The sequence below is a fragment of the Staurois parvus genome, unplaced genomic scaffold, assembly GCF_062004578.1.
Source record: "Staurois parvus isolate SC_StPar_1 unplaced genomic scaffold, SC_StPar_1.0 ptg000133l, whole genome shotgun sequence".
NCBI classification, from domain to species: Eukaryota; Metazoa; Chordata; class Amphibia; order Anura; family Ranidae; genus Staurois; species Staurois parvus.
Genome location: NW_028317929.1, coordinates 10,857,541 through 10,876,748, shown reverse-complemented (window position 1 = coordinate 10,876,748; position 19,208 = coordinate 10,857,541). Strand labels below are relative to the sequence as shown.

Here is a 19,208-nt window from a genome sequence, read left to right as displayed (position 1 = left end):
TAAAGGAGAGGAGAGTAGGTGATAATCTGATTGGTTGGGACAGGGAGTTCCAGAGGATGGGTGACACCCTGGAGAAGTCCTGGAGGCGGGCATGGGAGGAGGAGACCAGGGAACTAGAGAGAAGGAGGTCTTGTGAGGAGTGGAGTGTGCGTGCTGGGTGGTACTTGGATATTAGGTCGGTGATGTAGTTCGGGGCAGTATGGTGGACGGCTTTGTACGTCAGTGTTAGGATTTTGAATTTGATCCGTTGCGCAATCGGAAGCCAGTGGAGGGATTGTCAGAGGGGGGTGGCGGAAATGGAGCGGTTGGAAAGGTGAATGAGTCTGGCAGCCGTATTCAGGATCGACTGAAACGGGGATAGCCAGCGGCGAGGCAGGCCAGTGAGGAGGGAGTTGCAGTAATCGAGTCCTGATATGATGAGGGAGTGGATGAGCTGTTTAGTGGTTTCTGGGGTTAGGAATGGGTGTATTTTGGCGATGTTGCAGAGGTGGAGTCTGCACGAGTTTGTTAAAGATTGGACTTGGGGCTGGAAGGATAGGTTGGAGTCTAGAATGACACCAAGTACTCTGACCTGCGGGGCGGGCTTGATGGTGGCGTTGTTGGATGTGATGGAGAAGTCAATGGGGGTTGGTGTGCGAGCTGGGGGGAAGACAAGAAACTCGGTTTTGGAGAGGTTCAGTTTAAGGAAGTGGAGCGACATCCAGTCTGATATGTCATTTACCCTTGGTTCATACCTATGCATTTTTAGTGCATTTTGCAGAAACGCACTACAGTCCATTTAACATGGTTTCCTACAGATTTAATTCACATCTGTGCGTTTTGAGCAGGGACTTTTTTCCCTCGGCAGATTGGATTTGGTATGTAATAGACTTCAATGGACCCGCATCAAAAATGCAAATGTTGCATTTTTGATGCCTTATGCTTTTGGCTAATAGGAAAATATGACAGTTCTGGTTATGGAGTGCAACTTTGATGTGACTTTGATGTGACATTACACTCTCTGGCACTCAATTAGCATCAAAGTTGCATCAAAGCCTCTCAAAGTAGTGCAGGAACCTATATGTGCCCAAAGTCACATGTTAGGGTTAAATGTTAGCGATAATTGTTGGGGTAGAATGCTAACCCTAACAATTACCATTAGCTCTAACCCTAATGATTACCGCTAACCCTAACTTTAACCCTAACATGTAACCCGTACTCTAGCCCTTTACCCTAATTCTAACATGTATTTTTAGACAAATAAAGGTTCCTGCACTACTTTGATGCTACTTGAGTGCCAGGAGTGTAAAGTCACACTAAATGAACAGAACTGTTATACTTTCCTATTAGCCCCCCGAAAAAAAAAAACACAAAACACATCAAAAACGCATGTTCAAAAACTCAAATCATGCCAGAAAACGGCATCAGCTGCAACCTGCATAAACGTAAATCTAGCCTTAATTGGGGGTCAAGGATTGCTTTTAATCATAAGGCATCATTTTTTTTCAGTTTTTACTTTTGCTATATATTGCAATGTCAGGAATGTAATTATGTATATTTGTAAAGTTACAGAGAACTCCATTTAATTCTTGTGCTCGATGAATCAGCCTTCAGGTATTTGTATACTACAAATTTGATTTTTGAGGCATATTTGTAGAAATCTACATGCAGACACCTCATTAAGTTTAATATTTTAGATACATTTTTAATTTTGGTCATTTTAGATACATTTTTAAGCTCCATGTACACTGCAGCTGATAAACTCACATTCAGGAGCTTTTCTGTGTTTTTTTCAGAAGCCCCTGAACTCTCCCTAATGTTTTCCTATGTGTCCATGTACACTATGTCGTTTACAGTCCTTTACAGGCAGTTGAGTTTACAGTAATTTTTTTGAACGCACCAAGCTTGCATTCAGGAGTAGATTTTATCAGCGTTTCAACTGCCAAACGCTTGTAAACGCGGCTAACTGCGTTTATAAGAGTTTGCGTTTAGAAGCATTTTTTAGCTGTTCCATATCCAGATGCTGTCCAGAGCTTTTTTTTCATCATCAGAAATGCATGCAAAGCGTTTTCCATGTATTCAAATGAACCTAGCACACCAGCGCAGTCAGTTCCAGGTTTTGCGTGAAGGAAAAAAATGGTAGAACATGCTGCATTATTCTCATGATGGGATCCATAGTGAATACAACCAGAAAAGATAGGTAATCTCAACACATACTATGTTGTTTACAGTCATTTGCAGGCAGTTGAGTTTACAGTCGTTGCGTTCAGTAGATGTTATTTTCAAATGCTTGTAAATGTGTGTAAACGCCGCTAACTGCATTTCTAAGCGTTTGCATTTGGAAATTTTTTGTAACACTTCCATTTCCAGATGCTGTCCAGAGCCTTTCTTCGTCATGAAAAATACATGCAGAGTTTTCCTGGTACTCAAATGGACCTGGTACACCATACTTTGAGGTTTCGCATGAGACAAAATATGTTAGACACTACTGCAATAATTTCTGCACAGAAATGAGCTGGAACACATCCAAACAACACACAACAAAAAAAAGACAGATAATCTCAACAAATACTGCTCTCTCTGCTTCTGCTCTCTCTATTTCTCTCAAAATGTCTGAAATAGTTAATTTTATACTGCATTTTGGAAGGTCTCCTGATCTTATCTTAAAAAAACACTTCTAAACGCAAACGCTCAGAAACACGGTATGCAAACGCGGCTAAACAGACATTTTTTAACCTACGTTTTCCAGCACTCAGTTTCCATCATTCAGAAGTGTTTTCCAAACGTCCCGTGTACATGGAGCCTCATTTTTTTTTTTGCTCATTGGAAAAAAAGAGAATTGTTATAATATTTTTAATGAATTCTGCTAAAACGAGGACTGGTAGTTTTAGGCCTCATGTACATTGAACGCTTTGGCCATCTCTTCTAGACACTTTTCCTCCTGATAGCGCCATTTTGATAGAAGAAACACTTGTAAAGGCATGTCAAGCACTTGGGCATTAATTAATTTCATTGGCCATAATAATAATTTATTCTGGCCACTGAAGTAAACTAACGTCCTAGCGGTAATGCACATTTGGATGCATTTACATGCATCAACAACACTGCTGCTCCTTGATGCAGTGTTTTTTTTTTCCTGCCTTTAAACAACTCTAAACTCCTACAGTATGTGTGCCTGGATACATAGGCTAACATGCAGGAAAAAAATGCCAGACGCCCCTAAGAGCAACGTTAAAAATGTCCAGTGCTCATGAGTCCCTATAGTTTTATGGTGCATTGTGTAGTCTGAATTACTCTAATATCAAGATCATTTCTAATTATAGGCATTGAAATGTAAATAGCTATACCATCTGACAATCTTTAGAGGCTCAGTCTTTGTGACTTTAATGCTAAGAAACATTTGGGCTTATCCAGTGTGAATTACTGGTAACCCACTTAACCTCAAGCCACAGAACAGGATGTCTGCAACCCCGTGTCCTATTGAAACACTGGAGCATATTAGCGGTTTCTTTAGCTGTCATTTGCCCCAGTCTTATGTGCCTGAAAAAATAAATGGCTTTCCTACTTCTGTCATAGTAATAGAACTAATAGTTTTTAACCACCAACTGCTTTTGCGTGCACTGAAACAAATCAACTTAAAAGCTCATAAGGAAATGTGTTACTTACCTTATTTCTTCTTGTAAAAAGTAAGAAAAGATGTGGTGTCATAGACTGGGGCGTATTTACCGCGAGGCAAACAAGGCGTTTGCCTAGGGCGGCACTTTTCAGGGGGGTGGCAGGGCCCCCCTTCTCCCGGCAGAAGTGACACAGGACACAGAGTGATCTGAGTGCTGGGACTGGGAGCAGCCGGGGCTCAGCTCTGCTCATTTTGTGTGCAATGGGGAGGCAGATCGACGCAGGGTCCATCGGCAGGGGCACCGGAGCTGACACCACACCAGTTACACTGATCCGTAGCTCTGTCCCCGGCTGGCTCCCAGCAGAGCACACCGAAGCCGCCTCCCTCTCCTCCACTGTCTATATGTACACGGGAGGAGGAGGGGGAGGAGGAGAGACACCGCTGTGCATGTCTGTGCTGATCTGAGGTCTGTACCGATTTTCTTTTATTGTTCCTGGGCAAAGGAGGGGGACAGAGTGAGCAGGAAGGGGGGGGCAAGTTAAAAAAAATTAGTGATGGGGGGTTATGTGCTGGGGGGCACTTTGGGAGGGAAGAGGATCTATAATAGAAGTTGGTTTTGGAATTGAAATCTGACCCCACACAAGAGAACATGCCTTCTCCTCTCACAAAGCGCCCCCCCAGCACATATCCGACCCCCCTGCACCTCCCTACTAGCACAAGTGGAGGGGGGTCTGTACTGAGAGAGGGGGGTCTATAATGATGGAGAAGGGCCTGTACTTAGTGGAAGGGGGGTCTATACTGAGGGAGGGGGGACTCTATACTTAGAGGGGAATGAGGACTGTACTCAGAGAGGGGAGTCTATACTTGGTGGAGAGGGGGTCTGTACTGAGGTGAGGGGGGGATCTATAGTTGGTGGAGAGCAGGAGCGTATTTACCGCAAGGCAGCATTTTTGAGGGAGGCGGTAGTACTGGGGCAGGGAAGTGGGGGGGGGTTGCGGTGGCAGCGACCATTTTTTGTGTTGCCTAGGGCAGCACAAAACTTAAATACACCACTGGTCATAGATAAGATAATGAAGATCTTAAGAGACACACTTAATGCTAGCTTGTCACGAAACTGGACAATTCAAACTTTCCCTTAGGCAAAAATATGCATAGGTGTTTCCTTCAGTGAAAACCGCATAACAAAACCATCAGTAGGACCAGTGGTATAGACTACCAAATGTATAGGTGAATTTTAAAGTGTATCGTAACCCCTTGGCGCTGACGTCACACAACTGGGCTTTTTTCGTGGGGCCGCATATTTGCGTACCTGTCTTTGTGCTGGGAGCGCTCCGCACAGCACGCTCCCAGCACAAAGACCAGGGTGTCACTGAAAGCCCTGGGTCCCCATTCTAACGATTGGGACCCGGAACTCCCGATTCTGGGTCACCTGATGGCTGTGATAGCCTCTGATTGGCTGTCACAGTGATCAGTCACTGTGAAGCCCTCCCCCTTGGTTTTTTTCTCTCTGAATGGAGGGGAGAGATACATTGTATTTCTTTCTCTCTCTCCTTGCACAAAGGGGAAAAAACAGTTTGTAAATAAATAAATAAATAAATATTTAAAAATAAAGAACAAAATACCTAGATCACGGTTTGACCTAGTTCAGTGCCAGGGTTAGTGTTTGGGTCAAGGTCAGGTTCAAAGGTTAAGATCAAAGGTCAGAAATTTATTTTTATTTTTTATTTTTTTAAATTGGTGTCAGTGTGTTTTAGGTAAAAAAAAAAAAAATGTGCACTATTGTTTCTGGACTGTAGTACAGGTACAAACAACAAATAACATACACATATATGGTATCACTGCGATCGTCAGGAGCTGGAAAATTTATTTTGGGTTGTTCTTTGGTGGTAGGTTATGGTAGTAACAAGAAACACACAGCTAAATTTTACTATTTTGGCCCATTCTCCTTTGATAATAAATAAGAAAATCAGGGGGTATCCATTACCATTTACCATCAAATGAAAGCCCAAGTTGTTCTGGAAAAAAACGCGGTATAATTCACCTGGATGTACAAAGTAGTTGTGATGATATTTACGGTTTTACTAACACTCACCTAAGTGGAGGCAGCATCAGTTCAATGCTGTCCCCTGATGCCTCTAAGACTGAGAACTAAAGTGTTAATAACAGCTGATCACTCAGTTCTCTGTATTCGCCTGCAGAGAGCCGATGAATGTCAGTCTCTGGCTCTCTGATCTGCCTCTGCCCCCCACCAGCACTCACTGGAGTGCCATGCAGAGGCCTGTAAGTGGCTGGCTCAGGCTCTCAGCAGCTCGCTGAGCCATCTGCTGGTCAGGCCTCTGCATGGATCCCCACTTAAAAGTTGGGATCTCTTCAGAGTCTGGACCAGGACACTGACATTAGCTCAGAGCAGGCTTTAGCCCGTTGTAGGCTGAAAATGGGTCACAGGAGTGCAGATCTAAGTGCATTCCTGTGACCCACAGGAGAAGTAGGAGAAAAAGAGCTTTGGCTATATAAATCAATGCTGTAGTGCTCATGTGTTCTGCCTGGTACACATGTTCCGAGAGTTCAGCAGTGGGACAGATCCCTGCATATACATTGGTTGTGTTAATGCGGGGGTCTGTAAGTTTGTGGTAAACTAAATGAGTTTACCCAGCTGTCATAACTGTCCTGAAATTCTTAATTCTTAGCACTATGCAATGTGATTAATACATAGGAAAGCACATTATCAAGAGTTGTTTTGCACAATTTGCAGCTCCTAGAGCCAATCTCTACCAGTGGTGAAATGCACACCTATACCCAACTCATCACCAAATTCCAGGAACCAAACAAACATGGGTACATACTGGTCATTTTGTCTGAGTATTTCTGAAATGATCTTATACCTTAGTAAGTTGTGAAGCAGTCTGACGCACTGTAGTAAATACATGGGAAACATTATCAAGATAACCAATGGACACATTTGCTTTCACAAGGAACAGTTTAAAATGTGACTTTATAGTAGTTTATACATTATTTCTTTATTTAAAAAAAAAATGTTTTTTAGCATATTAATATTCTGCTTTCTACTCTTGAGCCAGCAGGTGGAGTTTTAGGCCCCTCTTCACATGTTTTCTTCTATCTCCCTAGTCCCTTGTTACAAAAGGCTGTTGTTTATAAAACTCAAAATCTTAAGGGGAAAGCTAAATGCGTAAGTCAATGAATATCACCAGTGACCTATGAATAATTGGACAGCTTAGTCTGAATTTTCAGTTGGACAAATAGAACTTCAATTCAGACAGATTGTTCTGTGTTGTCTCTTGAGCTAATGCACGGTACTATAAGAATTCTTTGTCATGTATTTACTGTGTGTGTGCGTGTATGTGTCAAGCACCTAAAGACAATTCTTTCTGAACATAAATCTACATGTTTTTAGAAAGTATTCCAGCATACTATAGAACTGTCTTTTCATTGCAGAGAATTTTAAAGCACAAAAGTCCTATAAACTAATGCTTTATCATTTATTTATTTAAAAAAATATTGTACAAAAAATGTTTATTACATGGTACCTCTTTGTCACTCATGTTTTTGGTAGACAGGTGTGGCCTACCTATTTTGGGTCATTTGTAGTGCAACAGGGATTAAGACGTCAGCTGCTACTATAGACAGCCCAAGGGCTGTACTTGAGGGCCACAAGTGGTAAATATGAAATACTCATTGGTAATATTTAAAATTTGCCCAATTAAAGGGATTTTTTTGTTGGCAGAGAAAATTATTTTTAAGCATATCAGAAAGCCCAACGTTGACTTTATGTTGCCTGATCACTATCTTCTTCCTCCATTATTTATTATTATTATTATTATTATTATTATACAGTATTTATATAGCGCCAAAGGGTTTGCTCAGCGCTGTACAGTAGCAAGGGGGACAGAACATGAGACAAGACAGTAACAATACAATACACGAGGGGTTCGAGGGCCCTGCTCTTTCGAGCTTACAATCTAGGAGGGAGGGGAAGTTGGTACAGGAGGAAATGGCTGTGGGGGATGGAGTGGTGGGAGGAGTGGAGGAGGTTAGTTGTTAGGTGAGGTCAGGAGTTAGGTGAGGTTGGGGTAGGCTTCCCTGAAGAGGAGGGTTTTCAGGGTACGCCTGAAGGTGAGGAGGGTAGGTGACAGTCTGATGGATTGGGGTAGGGAGTTCCAGAGGATGGGGGAAGTCCTAGAGAAGTCCAGTAATCGGGCGTGTGAGGAGGAGACCAGGGAGCTAGAGAGTAGGAGGTCCTTTGAGGAGCGGAGGGCACGGGTAGGGTAGTATTTGGGTATCGGGTCAGTTATGTAGTTTGGTGCGGCGTTGTGAATGGCTTTGTAGGTCAGAGTTAGCAGTTTGAATTTGATGCGTTGGGCAATCGGGAGCCAACGAAGGGATTGGCAGAGGGGGGAGGCAGATGTGGAGCGGTTGGTGAGGTGGATGAGTCTTGCCGCTGAGTTTAGGATCGACTGGACATTAATGCTACCTTATTGGTTAAAGGTTCCTTGAACCAATAAAAGCATTTAAAAGTTTTTACCTTAAAGCGGTAGTAAACCGCATCCATTATAATAATAATTTTTAAAAAAATCCCCAACAAGGTAAATACATAATGTGCTAGTGTGCATCACATACTAGCACATTATGAAGGACTTACCTTAAAACAAAGCCCTCCAGTGGTCATCGCTGTCACCGCTGTAGAGGCTTCCATCTTCACCCGGTCTTCCTTCCGGGTTCATGACCTCCAGCTATCTGAATAGCTGGGCCACGATGACGTCACTCCCACGCATGCAAGTCTCGGGACACAGCACAGTGCTCTGAAGGAACAGCATGGGTATGCCGTTCCTTCAGAGCGCATGCGCCGGCTGCAAAAAAACTTGAATATCTCCTGAACGGTGCATGTTTAGGAGATACAGTATTCATTTTTACCTACAGGTAAGCTTTATTATAAGCTTAGCTGTAGGTAAAAAATATACAAAGTGGGTTTGCTACAACTTTAAATACAAAAGCACGTGACAAAATGCAATACTATCACTTAAAAAATGATAAGCAATGCATCTGTACCCCTCAATGTATAAAGCACTGCGAAAACTGTTGGCACTATATAAATCCTGTGTAATAATAATAATAATGTGCATTTTTTAAACATAATTGAATAATTGAAGTGAAAATGTACACAATGTTTTGATTAAATATTCTTAACTCCTTTAGTAAAAGAGCCCAATCATGGTCAGATAAACTAGTGCAGGCCATACATGGGTCGAATTCCGAACTAATTTTCTTTAGAAAATTGGAAATTTTGTGTGTTTTGTAATCCGATGGTGGTACCATTGATTTAGAAATTTGACCAACCAAGCCTTCAATTTCACCACATGTCGCTACAGAAAAGAACTTTCATGGCCAAGAATTTTCTTTTCTTTCAGGTCGCAGCTCATGCCCGTTTCCTTTTCCATTATATTTCTTGCACCATTCTCCCATCATTGATTAGAAATTTGATCGTTTTTCAAAAAATTTCCAACATGCCTAATCACTCACATTTGATGGTTGCACGGAAATCGTCTTTTTCTATGGCCCACTAATGGTGCGAAATTAGAACGAAAATTCTGAGAAAAGATTTTCGAAAGAAAATTCTTTCAGAATTCGACCCGTGTGTGGTCGGATTTACCCACAGTTGAGATTTTTTGAAACATTCCTCAGTAGTCCTCATGGACTGTGTCATGTTTTAGGCTGGGTTCACATTCATGCGGTGCGGGCGGTACATCACATGTGATTCGCACAGGAACCGCACCGCATTCCTGTGCAAATCACATGTGAATTGTGTGTGGTGTGATTTGAACCATACATTTTGTATGGCTCAAATCGTACCACATCCGTACCAAAAAGGTGCAGGACCCTTTTTTTGTTCCGCACTAGAATCAGATCACATGGGTATTCACACCTAGGCGATCTGATTCTGCACACCGCACTGCGTTTTGCAGACCGATTTCGGGGTGTTGTTAACTTAACATACACAACTACAGCTGTTCGCATGAATGGGGTGCGATTCTGATGCGGTGCGGAATCCAGACTTAAAAGTCCTATTTGCCAGCCTTACCAAAATATTGTGGATGTTGTTTGCAGGGGCAGACTGACAACTCATGGGGCCCCCGGGCAATAGGGGATCATGGGGCCCCTGTGTCCTTGCCCAAACTCAAAAAATCCTATGATAAAGGTACCAGGGCTATCTCATGGGCCCCCTTACTGACCCCGGGCTCTCGGGCAGTGCCCGAGTTTCCAAATGGTCAGTCCGCCCCTGGTTGTTTGTGATATTCCACAGAGTAACTGCACAGATAAACCTGCAATAAAAAGCCACAATACTATCAATTTAGGTTAAAGCGCTCCATCCAAAACCCTTTTTTTCAGTTTTGGATGGAGATGCCCTTTAACACCTTTCCTTTCACTTCAGTGACATTATCAATTAAAGCCCATCACAACACCAAAAGTAAACATTTCTTACCCTAGGTTCACACCTAAGCATTTTACGCAGCGTTTTGTGTTTTGCAGAAATGTATTACAGTCCATTAAACATGATTTGCTATGGGACAGGTTCACATCTCTGCGTTTTCAGCCAGTGCGTATTCTGGAAAGTGTCAGGGACTATTTTAAAAGCAAAAGGTTGCGCTTTTGTTTCTATAGACATCAATGGAAATGCTACAGAAAAGCATGTAGTGCGTTTTTGATGAGTTTTTGCTGCGTCTTTGATGCGTTTTGCGTTTAAAATCTGCCTAGCAACAATAAAAAAATGCAGCAAAAACGCATGTGCAAAAATGCAACACAAAACAAACTGCAGAAACTGACCAAACGCAAACTGCATAGGTGTGAACCTAGCCTTAGATGTGATGGCTGCATTAGTTTCTCTTTCCTTTATTTTCATCTGGTGACCAAACCAGTAAGTCTGTTGTTTTTTCAACAGAATAAGCTCTATTGCAGATGTAGCAGTTAGAGGGGTGAGCAAACCTTTTTCTACTGGCCAGGCTGCTTTTATTCATGTGAAACCTTTATCCCTAAAGAAAACAAAATGATACTGTAAGGATTCATGTACACTGCAGCTGATAAACTCACGTTCAGGAGCTTTTCTGCGTTTGTTTCAGCAGCCCCTGAACTCTCCCTAATGTTTTCCTATGTGTCCATGTACACATCGTTGTTTACAGTCATTTACAGGCAGTTGAGTTTACAGTCATTTTTTTTAATGCACCAAACTTGCGTTCAGGAGTAGATTTTATCAGCGTTTCAAACGCTTGTAAACGTGTTTAAATGCTGCTAACCGCGTTTATAAGTGTTTGCGCTTAGAAGCGTTTTTTAACTGTTCCATATTTAAATGCTGTCCAGAGCATTTTTTCCTCATCAGAAATGCATGCAAAGCGTTTTCCATGTGTTCAAATGGCCTAGTACACCAGTGCAGTCAGTTCCAGGTTTTGCGTGAAGGAAAAAAATGGTAGAACGTGCCGCATTATGCTCATGATGGGATCCATAGTGAATACAACCAGAAAAGACAGCTAATCTCAACACATACTGCTCTCTCTGCTTTTGCTCTCTCTATTTCTCTCAAATTGTCTGAAATAGTTCATATTTTACTGTTTTTCAGTGCATTCTGGGCATTTTGGAAGGTCTCCTGATGTTATCTTTAAAAAACTCTTCCAAACGCAAATGTTCATAAACGCGGCTAAACAGACGTTTTTTAACCTACATTTTCCAGCAGTCAGTTTCCATCGTTCAGAAGTGTTTTCCAAACGTCCCATGTACATGAACCTTAACTGCCTAAAAAGTGATAGCTGGAGTTCTGTATGTTTTTGGGCTTAATACCACTTAAAAAAAAAAAAAATAAAAAAATAAAATATATATATATATATACATACAGTATATATATATAAAATTGTTTTTCTTCCAGTTGTTATCAATATGTGTTTTAGAAAAAAGCAGACATTCCATATATATATATATATATATATGTATATATCAGTTGGTGTGAATATGCATTTTAGAATAAGCAGACATTCCATTTGATACTGGAATACATCACTTGCAGTGCTCACCTGATTGCTAAACTAAGGCTACGTTCACACTAGCTTTGTCAACAGGTATGAGACAGGCGTTTGGGAAGCGTTTTCAACGCTTCTCAAACGCCTATGAAAATTCTGCACATGGCAGCACACAGCACTGTTCACATGGAAGTGTAAGCACTGCGTCGTGGCAAAACTGACACCTCATGTGGAGTCAAGAGGAGTTGAAGCCTCCCATTCAAGTCTATGGTGCCGCTCTGCAAACGCCTGGCAGGCGTTTGCAGTGCAGTTGCGAGGCAGTTGTGGAGCGTTAATACCATTTAACTTCATTATAGGAGTTTGTGGTGCAGTTTTAACGCTTTGCAAACATCTATCAAATTTGTTTATTAGAGGTACTTATAAAGCGCCGTCAATTTATGCAACACTTTACATATATATGTCATGCATTCACATCAGTCCCTTACCCTCAAGGGGTGTACAATCTAAGGTACCTAACTTACATTCATACATACACATACTAGGGACAATTTAGACAGGATCCAATTAACCTACCAGCATGTCTTTGGAGTGGGGGAGGAAACTGGAGTACCCGGAGGAAACCCACGCAGGCACAGGGAGAACATGCAAACTCCAGGCAGGTGGTGCTGAGACTGAGATTTGAACCAACGACCCTAGTACTGCCAGGCAGAAGTGCTAACCATTTTGCCACTGTGCTGCCCAAATGCCTCAAAACCGCGAATGGGGCAATAAAAATGATTCCCAAACACCTAACACCTGTCAAACGCTATAGAGGTGTTTGACAAGAGTTAGAAATAAAGTCAAGTGTGAACGAGCCCTAAGCTGCAACTATGGCGTTAATGGCATCTAATCGCTGTGTTCAGTGCTTTGCACTGCCCCTATTTGAACTGGTATTACAAAAAATGGATCGCGATCAATGTACTATAATATATCTAATGGAAGTAACAAGGGGTGGATTCTGTTCAGTATACTGGATGGACACAGATCTACCATACAAAATCTGCAGAGAGGAAATACAAAGAGTAGGCAATACAAAGATGCACACGTGACAACTTTAAATACTGCTAAGTGTCTCCTGAATGACAAGTCGAGTGCTGTTCTCTATTGGTGGTAGAAGACTTTAATTGCTGGTGAAGCTTTGTCTGTAATTGCTGTAATCTGCATCAGCATAACCAATTAGAATGGGTGCTTGATGTGATCATGTAAATGGAAGTTAATAGGTTAAAACACCCTTGGGAAAACAGGACAGCTTAAAGTGTGCTTTTGAATTTTTAGGCTTGCGGAGGATTAGCCTTTACCTGTTTAAAGCAATCCTGCCTCTGAACACAGGGCTGCTCTTCAATCCATCCTCTGCTCTTTTATTTTCTCTAGCAGCTATATTCCTTTAAGATGATGTAATAGTTATTTCCCTGGTTGGTTTCTTCCCTGCACTGCTGAAATAGCACCATCTCAGAACAGCCCTGGGAACTGTGGATCCACCCAGCTCAGCAGCTAGAGCAGGCTCAGCAACCAAGCACCAGAGCACCCACAGCTGAATATCAGCTGCTGCTACTACTCCTATTGCTGCTTGCTCTGGCTGCTCCTGTCCCTTCTTTTTCTTTCAGCCTACCTGGAACTATGCTAACCTCTCTGTTCCTGCTGGAACTTGGAGTATCAAACATGAATCCTTCCCCATGCAGTCTGGCTGAGAGTTTTTTGCAAAGCATTTAAAAGGCAGCATCCCATCTGGGGGAATATTTTTTTCCCTTAAAATAACCAGCTAATCCTATTTTCAGTGTGCATTTTATCTGACGATCACTACATCTGATAATTCATCACTGTGCTGCCACCCAGGAGCCGATAACGCTCTACACTTGATAAGAGCTACAGCTTTTTGAGACTTTTTTGTTAATTAGTATTTTTTCTATTGATTTTTTTTTTGTTTTGTTTTGTTTTGTTTTGGGTTTGTACAAAATGACCTCCTTTTTTTTCACCGAGGAAGGATTACGCAACTCAGGTATTGTAACTGTTTTCTGTAATGTTTTACTCTATATAACCAGTATCACATATGGCTTTGCTATGCATTTAAATTGCATTTCTGATCCTTAAAATCCAGTTTTTGGCTGCTGTCAAGTGCATGCAATCAGCTTTAGATATGTGAATGTAGTATGCATGTAAGTTTGCTGTTCTAACATCTAGAAACATAACTATATAGATAACTATATAAAAAAAATCTGTTGTATTCATATTACTATATGATAATTCTGATATATGTCACTGACAGACTTCTTAACTTTCCTAATGTGTTTTTTTTTTTTTTTTTTACAGATTTTAACATGTCTGTACATATAGCATGACCTTGCATCCGGTGGGCTCAGTGTGAGGTACACATCTTTCATATTTTTTTTTTTTTTAATGAAGTTTTTACTCCAGTGGAACTGGTCTTTAAAGTTCCACAGACTAATCTATTAGGCTGATGCTCACTTGTGATTGAATTCATGATTACAAATTCAAGACTGATAAGCAAATATTTGCACTTTGAGGAGCTACATTGCAGTTCTTCATTCCCATTTTGCAATTCATGAACTATTTGTACTGTAGCTAGGAGCATCTGTCAAGCACAAATGGCACTAAGTGGAAACTGCAGAACTTATGCCCCACCTAGAGACCAAGGGACTATCTTTCAGTCATACCCAGAAGTAATTGAATTAAATGTTGGAGGGCAAGTTTACTTTACACGCCACTCCACCTTGACCAGTATACCCCATTCACTTCTATGGAAAATGTTCACCTCCAAAAGAGACTCTATAAACGACCTGGCCAAAGATGCCAAAGGACGCTTCTTTCTTGACCGAGATGGGTTCCTATTCCGTTATGTTCTTGATTTTCTCAGGGACCGGCAGGTGGTCTTACCAGATCACTTTCCAGAAAAAGGGCGTTTGAAAAGAGAAGCGGAATACTTTTTACTGCCAGAACTAGTAAAACTCTTAGCACCTGATGAAGTGAAACAAAGCCCAGATGACTACTGCCACAGTGACTTTGAAGAAGCCTCCCAAGGTAGTGAAACCAGAATATGTCCATCTTCATCTTTAATGCCTTCAGATAAAAAATGGGGCTTCATTACCATTGGTTACCGAGGATCTTGCACGATGGGTCGAGAAAGCCAAGCAGACGCCAAGTTTCGGAGAGTTCCAAGAATTCTTGTTTGTGGTCGAATCTCTTTAGCCAAAGAGGTTTTTGGAGAAACACTTAACGAAAGCAGGGATCCAGACCGTGCCCCAGAAAAATACACCTCCAGGTTTTATCTCAAGTTCAAACATCTAGAGAGAGCCTTCGACATGCTGTCAGAATGTGGATTCCAAATGGTGGCTTGCAACTCATCCGTAACAGCTTCATTCGTTAATCAGTACACTGATGACAAGATCTGGTCCAGTTATACAGAATACGTTTTTTACAGTAAGTACCAGTTAAGCTCCAGAATGAACCAACTTTATTTAAGTGTAGTAACTCATAGCAGCCAGTCAGATTTCCCTTATGTAGAGCAGGTAGAATGCAAAAGTTGACCACTGGTTGCTGTGAGATACTCTAGGTTGCTGCTTTCATTAATACATAATGTCCCTATACATTCTGACTTGATTTCAATTATATACAATGTATGAATAAATGTGTAAAAAAAAAAAAAAATGTTGAATCGGTACATAGTATTAGACTCTGGCTTACAGTGCCACATATATAGTGATGTCATCTCATACGCACAGTATTCCTTCTGTTTCCAGGATTGTTGGGATAAAATCATAGTTTGTACTATTAGCATTTGGTGCTGAATGTTATGATAGTAGAAGTGCAGTACTGTGGCTAGGTGGCACCAGAGGCCAGTGGAAGTTTTACTGGAATGGAGCTCACTGCTGTGTCTGACTTTATAAATCAACAGGATGTCATTGTCACACAGTAGCTAAGCATTTACAGCTAAAAGAAGGGGAGATGCTGGGATGGGATTAGAGGAGGCTGTAAATCTTTTGATTTGCTCTCCTTTTATGTTGGATACTTAGAAATAAATTTTCAGCACTTGGCTTATACATTTACTGTATATAATGGGGTACTTGTTCAGGGCATGTTTAGAGAAAAAGTTAGCTGCAGGGAAGATAGGCTTCTCGATTAGTTATCCGTTGGAAACAAGTGATTGCATCTTATATCTAGGCAATTATGTAAGCAATTGAACGTTTGCATGGTGACATTGCTTGTGTTATATTAGCGTATGTTTTTTATGTTTATTAGGAATATGAGCACTTTTTGGCAGAATACATTTCCTACTGGTTACTGGGATCAGCTAGAAGCTTGCTAGTGATATAAAAGACAGAAAAAAAAAAGTAATAGATTAATGCTAGTGTGTGTTCACACTCGTGCTTTATAGGGGATACATTTGTGCTTACCCAAGGCGTAAAAAAGAATATTGAGTTTTTAGTGTCATTTTTCTTAAAGATGAAATTGTGTTCCATCCAAGGTCACATGCAGCAGACTCCTGGGAATCTTGCTAAATTAGTTCTGCCGCTCTCAAGGCAATGACAAAAGTCAAGCCAGTGTTTCCTAATAGAGAGCTAATATCCTAGGCAGCTTATGTAAAACTGGTTTATTAACACACTGCTTTCATAGTCAAATGAATGGAATCATATCTGTAGTGTTCCATGTCCTATTCTCTAGTAGAATTTCTGCCAGTGTGAACTTGATGAGGGATCACGGGTCTCTCCTGTTGAATTTTGCACTAGAGTAGAGAAGTCAACCTGTGAGGTTGTTCTTTAAATGTTGATATCTGTGTGTGTGTGTGTGTGTGTGTGTGTGTGTGTGTGTGTGTGTGTATATATGTGTGTGTGTGTATGTGTATGTGTGTGTATATGTGTATATATATATATATATATATTGTGTGTAATTACTGTACATTTAAGCGGCTGTTGTTAGGATGGGGACCTTTTTTTATTTTTGCCATTAACCTTTTCCCTCTGGTTGTATGCATATATGTGGCAAAACAGAGTGGGCCTTATGCCGTGCTACGAAATACTTGCATACCTGCGTGTACTCGATTGTGTGACCTCAGTATGGGGACTAAGCTGTCACTGACAAATCCTGGTCTTAGAGTAATGATCAGGAGCTGGGAGAACCTGCTCATGGTCATGTGATCATGGTGATAGCCAATAATAGATGCCTTCCCTGTGTTTCTCCTCTGTGAGCTGAAAAAAATATAATAAGGGGAATTTGCTAAGATTGGAGCACACAGAATCTGGAGCAGTTGTGCATGGGAGCCAATCAGTTTCTAGCATTCTTTTTCAAAGCTTACCTGAACTTCCCCCCCAATGTTTCTTTGTAGAGGCTTTCTAGTAGAGTAGAAAAAAAGATCAAATAAATCAGAGCTTGATCCAGCTTACTGTTAGTAGGGCCAGGACAAGGGGTGGATGGAGGGACTGTTGCCCCAGCACAGAGAAGCAAGCTGGCAAAGAATGGACACAAGATGGTAAACCCATTCTATGGCATGTATTAACAGTGATGGATGGGGGCGCAATTCTGCATCCTTGCCCTGGGAGCTGCATGACACTGTCCCATTACTGACTGTTAGTGTAAAGCAGGCCATCCACGGCTCAAATGCAAACTGTGAGTGGCTCTGTCAGCACCTGGCTCAAAAAGTTTCCATTAAAAGGAGCTGGTGGAAAACTGTTGGATCAACAATGATTGCATCTTGTCAGATGCAATCACTGTTTGGGTATTCAGACAGCCACTGCCCACAGATGGCTCTCTGGATCAACTGTGGGTATAGGAATTATAACTTTTTTTTTTTTTTTTTTGAAATGGTTGAACTAGATGGACTTTTGTCTTTTTTCAGCAAGACTAACTATGTAACAATTTGTCCACAGAAGAGATTCTTCCATCCATGGTAGTTTCCCAGAAATACCAGTTGATATTACATAATTAAATAATACACACAACACCAGAATGTTGAAAAAAGTTATGTAGTGGTTCTTTTATTCAGTGTAACATATATTTAATATAAATAGTAACAAAACTATGAATAACAACATGAACCACCAAATTCAATCTGTAATTATCCTACTTATTTAGGAGTGTATCTTAAAAAAAAATTCATAACTGTTTATCTATTGAAAACTAAATGCAAATGTGTTTCGTGTGAATGGGTCAAAATCCAATGTTCTCCAGCTATAGTCTCTGCAATTCAAATGTGTAAATACAGAATAGACCAAATCATAGCTATTAGATGGTGCAGAGTGGTACACTGATTTGCTATGGTAGTCTGTGCCATCTAGTGGCTATGCAGTATGGCCTCTAAATGGTTTTGACTATCATAGGAAAGAAGTGTGGTCCATAGTGCCATCTAGTCGCCATAATGCAACATTTTCAGCATTCACACATTCAAAATGAAAAGAATATAGCTGGAGAACATTTTGATTTATGCCCTATTCGCATAAAGCAAATGTACATCGAGTTTTAATGGACAAGCAGCTATGCATTTTTTAAAATAAACTCTTTAGTCTTTAGAATTTAAGCTGAGAAGTCCAACATTACAGCATTACTACACAGTGCCTAACCACAAAGTGAGTCACATTACCCAAAAGCCAGCTTTTCTAAAACCTGTCCCTCTCTACCATTGTGGCCTGATCATTAATACTTTGCAGATCATGCCTGCTTTGTTCAAGTTCACCCAATCCTTCAACAAACCTTCCAATTCATAGTGGCAAAGCAACAAATATTGAAACATAAACCTGCACATTATTCAATTGATTGTTCTCCTTATCTTATCCAGGAATCGGAGCCCAGGATTAGACGCCCATAATAAGAGTCACCATCTTGGAAAACACAAGCGTAACAAAGTGTAACTGTACACTGATATCAGTACAAGCAGACTTCATTTTGTTAGGGTGGTCAAAACTCTTAATTCTACCTAAATTATCTCCCAAGGACATCAAGCATAGGCACACATGGACGTCAAGCAAGTCCACATCTGAAGTAAGTCAGATAGTTGACTAGGGAGATTTTCCCCAACACATTCCCTCTTTACCATTTTCCAAAATATAGAAATGCCAAACTATCAAGACTGCTTTCTTGGTACCTGTAAAAAAGGGGTGAGGGTGTTATGTTTAATAAATACAGTGAGCAGGACAAAAATGAAGCAAACGCCCATCTTTCTAAGCACTGGATGCTATTTTAAATCCCTGTGATTGTATGGTAGATGTTAGCAGAGGTTCTCACTAAGCTAAGGGAAAATTCTCTTGCAAAGTGAATTTGTTTCTTAAGCCCTTTCAGGGAATGTTTCACAAGAAAAACATTAGTTGCATGTTTCTTAAAAAGGAAACACCTGGTGGTAATTTTGACAAATGAGCATGTGAATAGCCAGTTTGGTGCATCTTACATAGAAAAGCAAGAATGATTCCTGCAGAATTCCCATAAAGAGAAAAACCCAGTACAGAAATAAAATCCTGCCACTTCCGCCAAGCAGTTGCATAAGCAAACCAGATTGGATTAGCAATGGAACTTTGAAACATTGAAGAAATCAATTGCATATCAGAAGGTATACA

General features: G+C 40.9%; 1 protein-coding gene across 2 annotated transcripts in view; it reads left to right on the top strand.

Annotated features, from left to right (window-relative positions):
* The first annotated feature begins 12,958 nt into the window (after positions 1–12,958).
* The window catches only part of KCTD16 (potassium channel tetramerization domain containing 16), a 429,813-nt gene continuing 423,563 nt past the window's right edge, over positions 12,959–19,208 (top strand). Inside the window, exons 1-2 of one of the 2 annotated variants that reach the window (XM_089673022.1) lie at positions 12,959–13,648; positions 13,960–15,087. In XM_089673022.1, coding sequence (XP_089529148.1) covers positions 14,256–15,087 — 832 coding nt within the window. In that variant the 5' untranslated portion in view covers positions 12,959–13,648; positions 13,960–14,255. The remainder of the gene's footprint in view (positions 13,649–13,959; positions 15,088–19,208) is intronic. The other variant, XM_089673023.1, reaches the window with a different exon arrangement.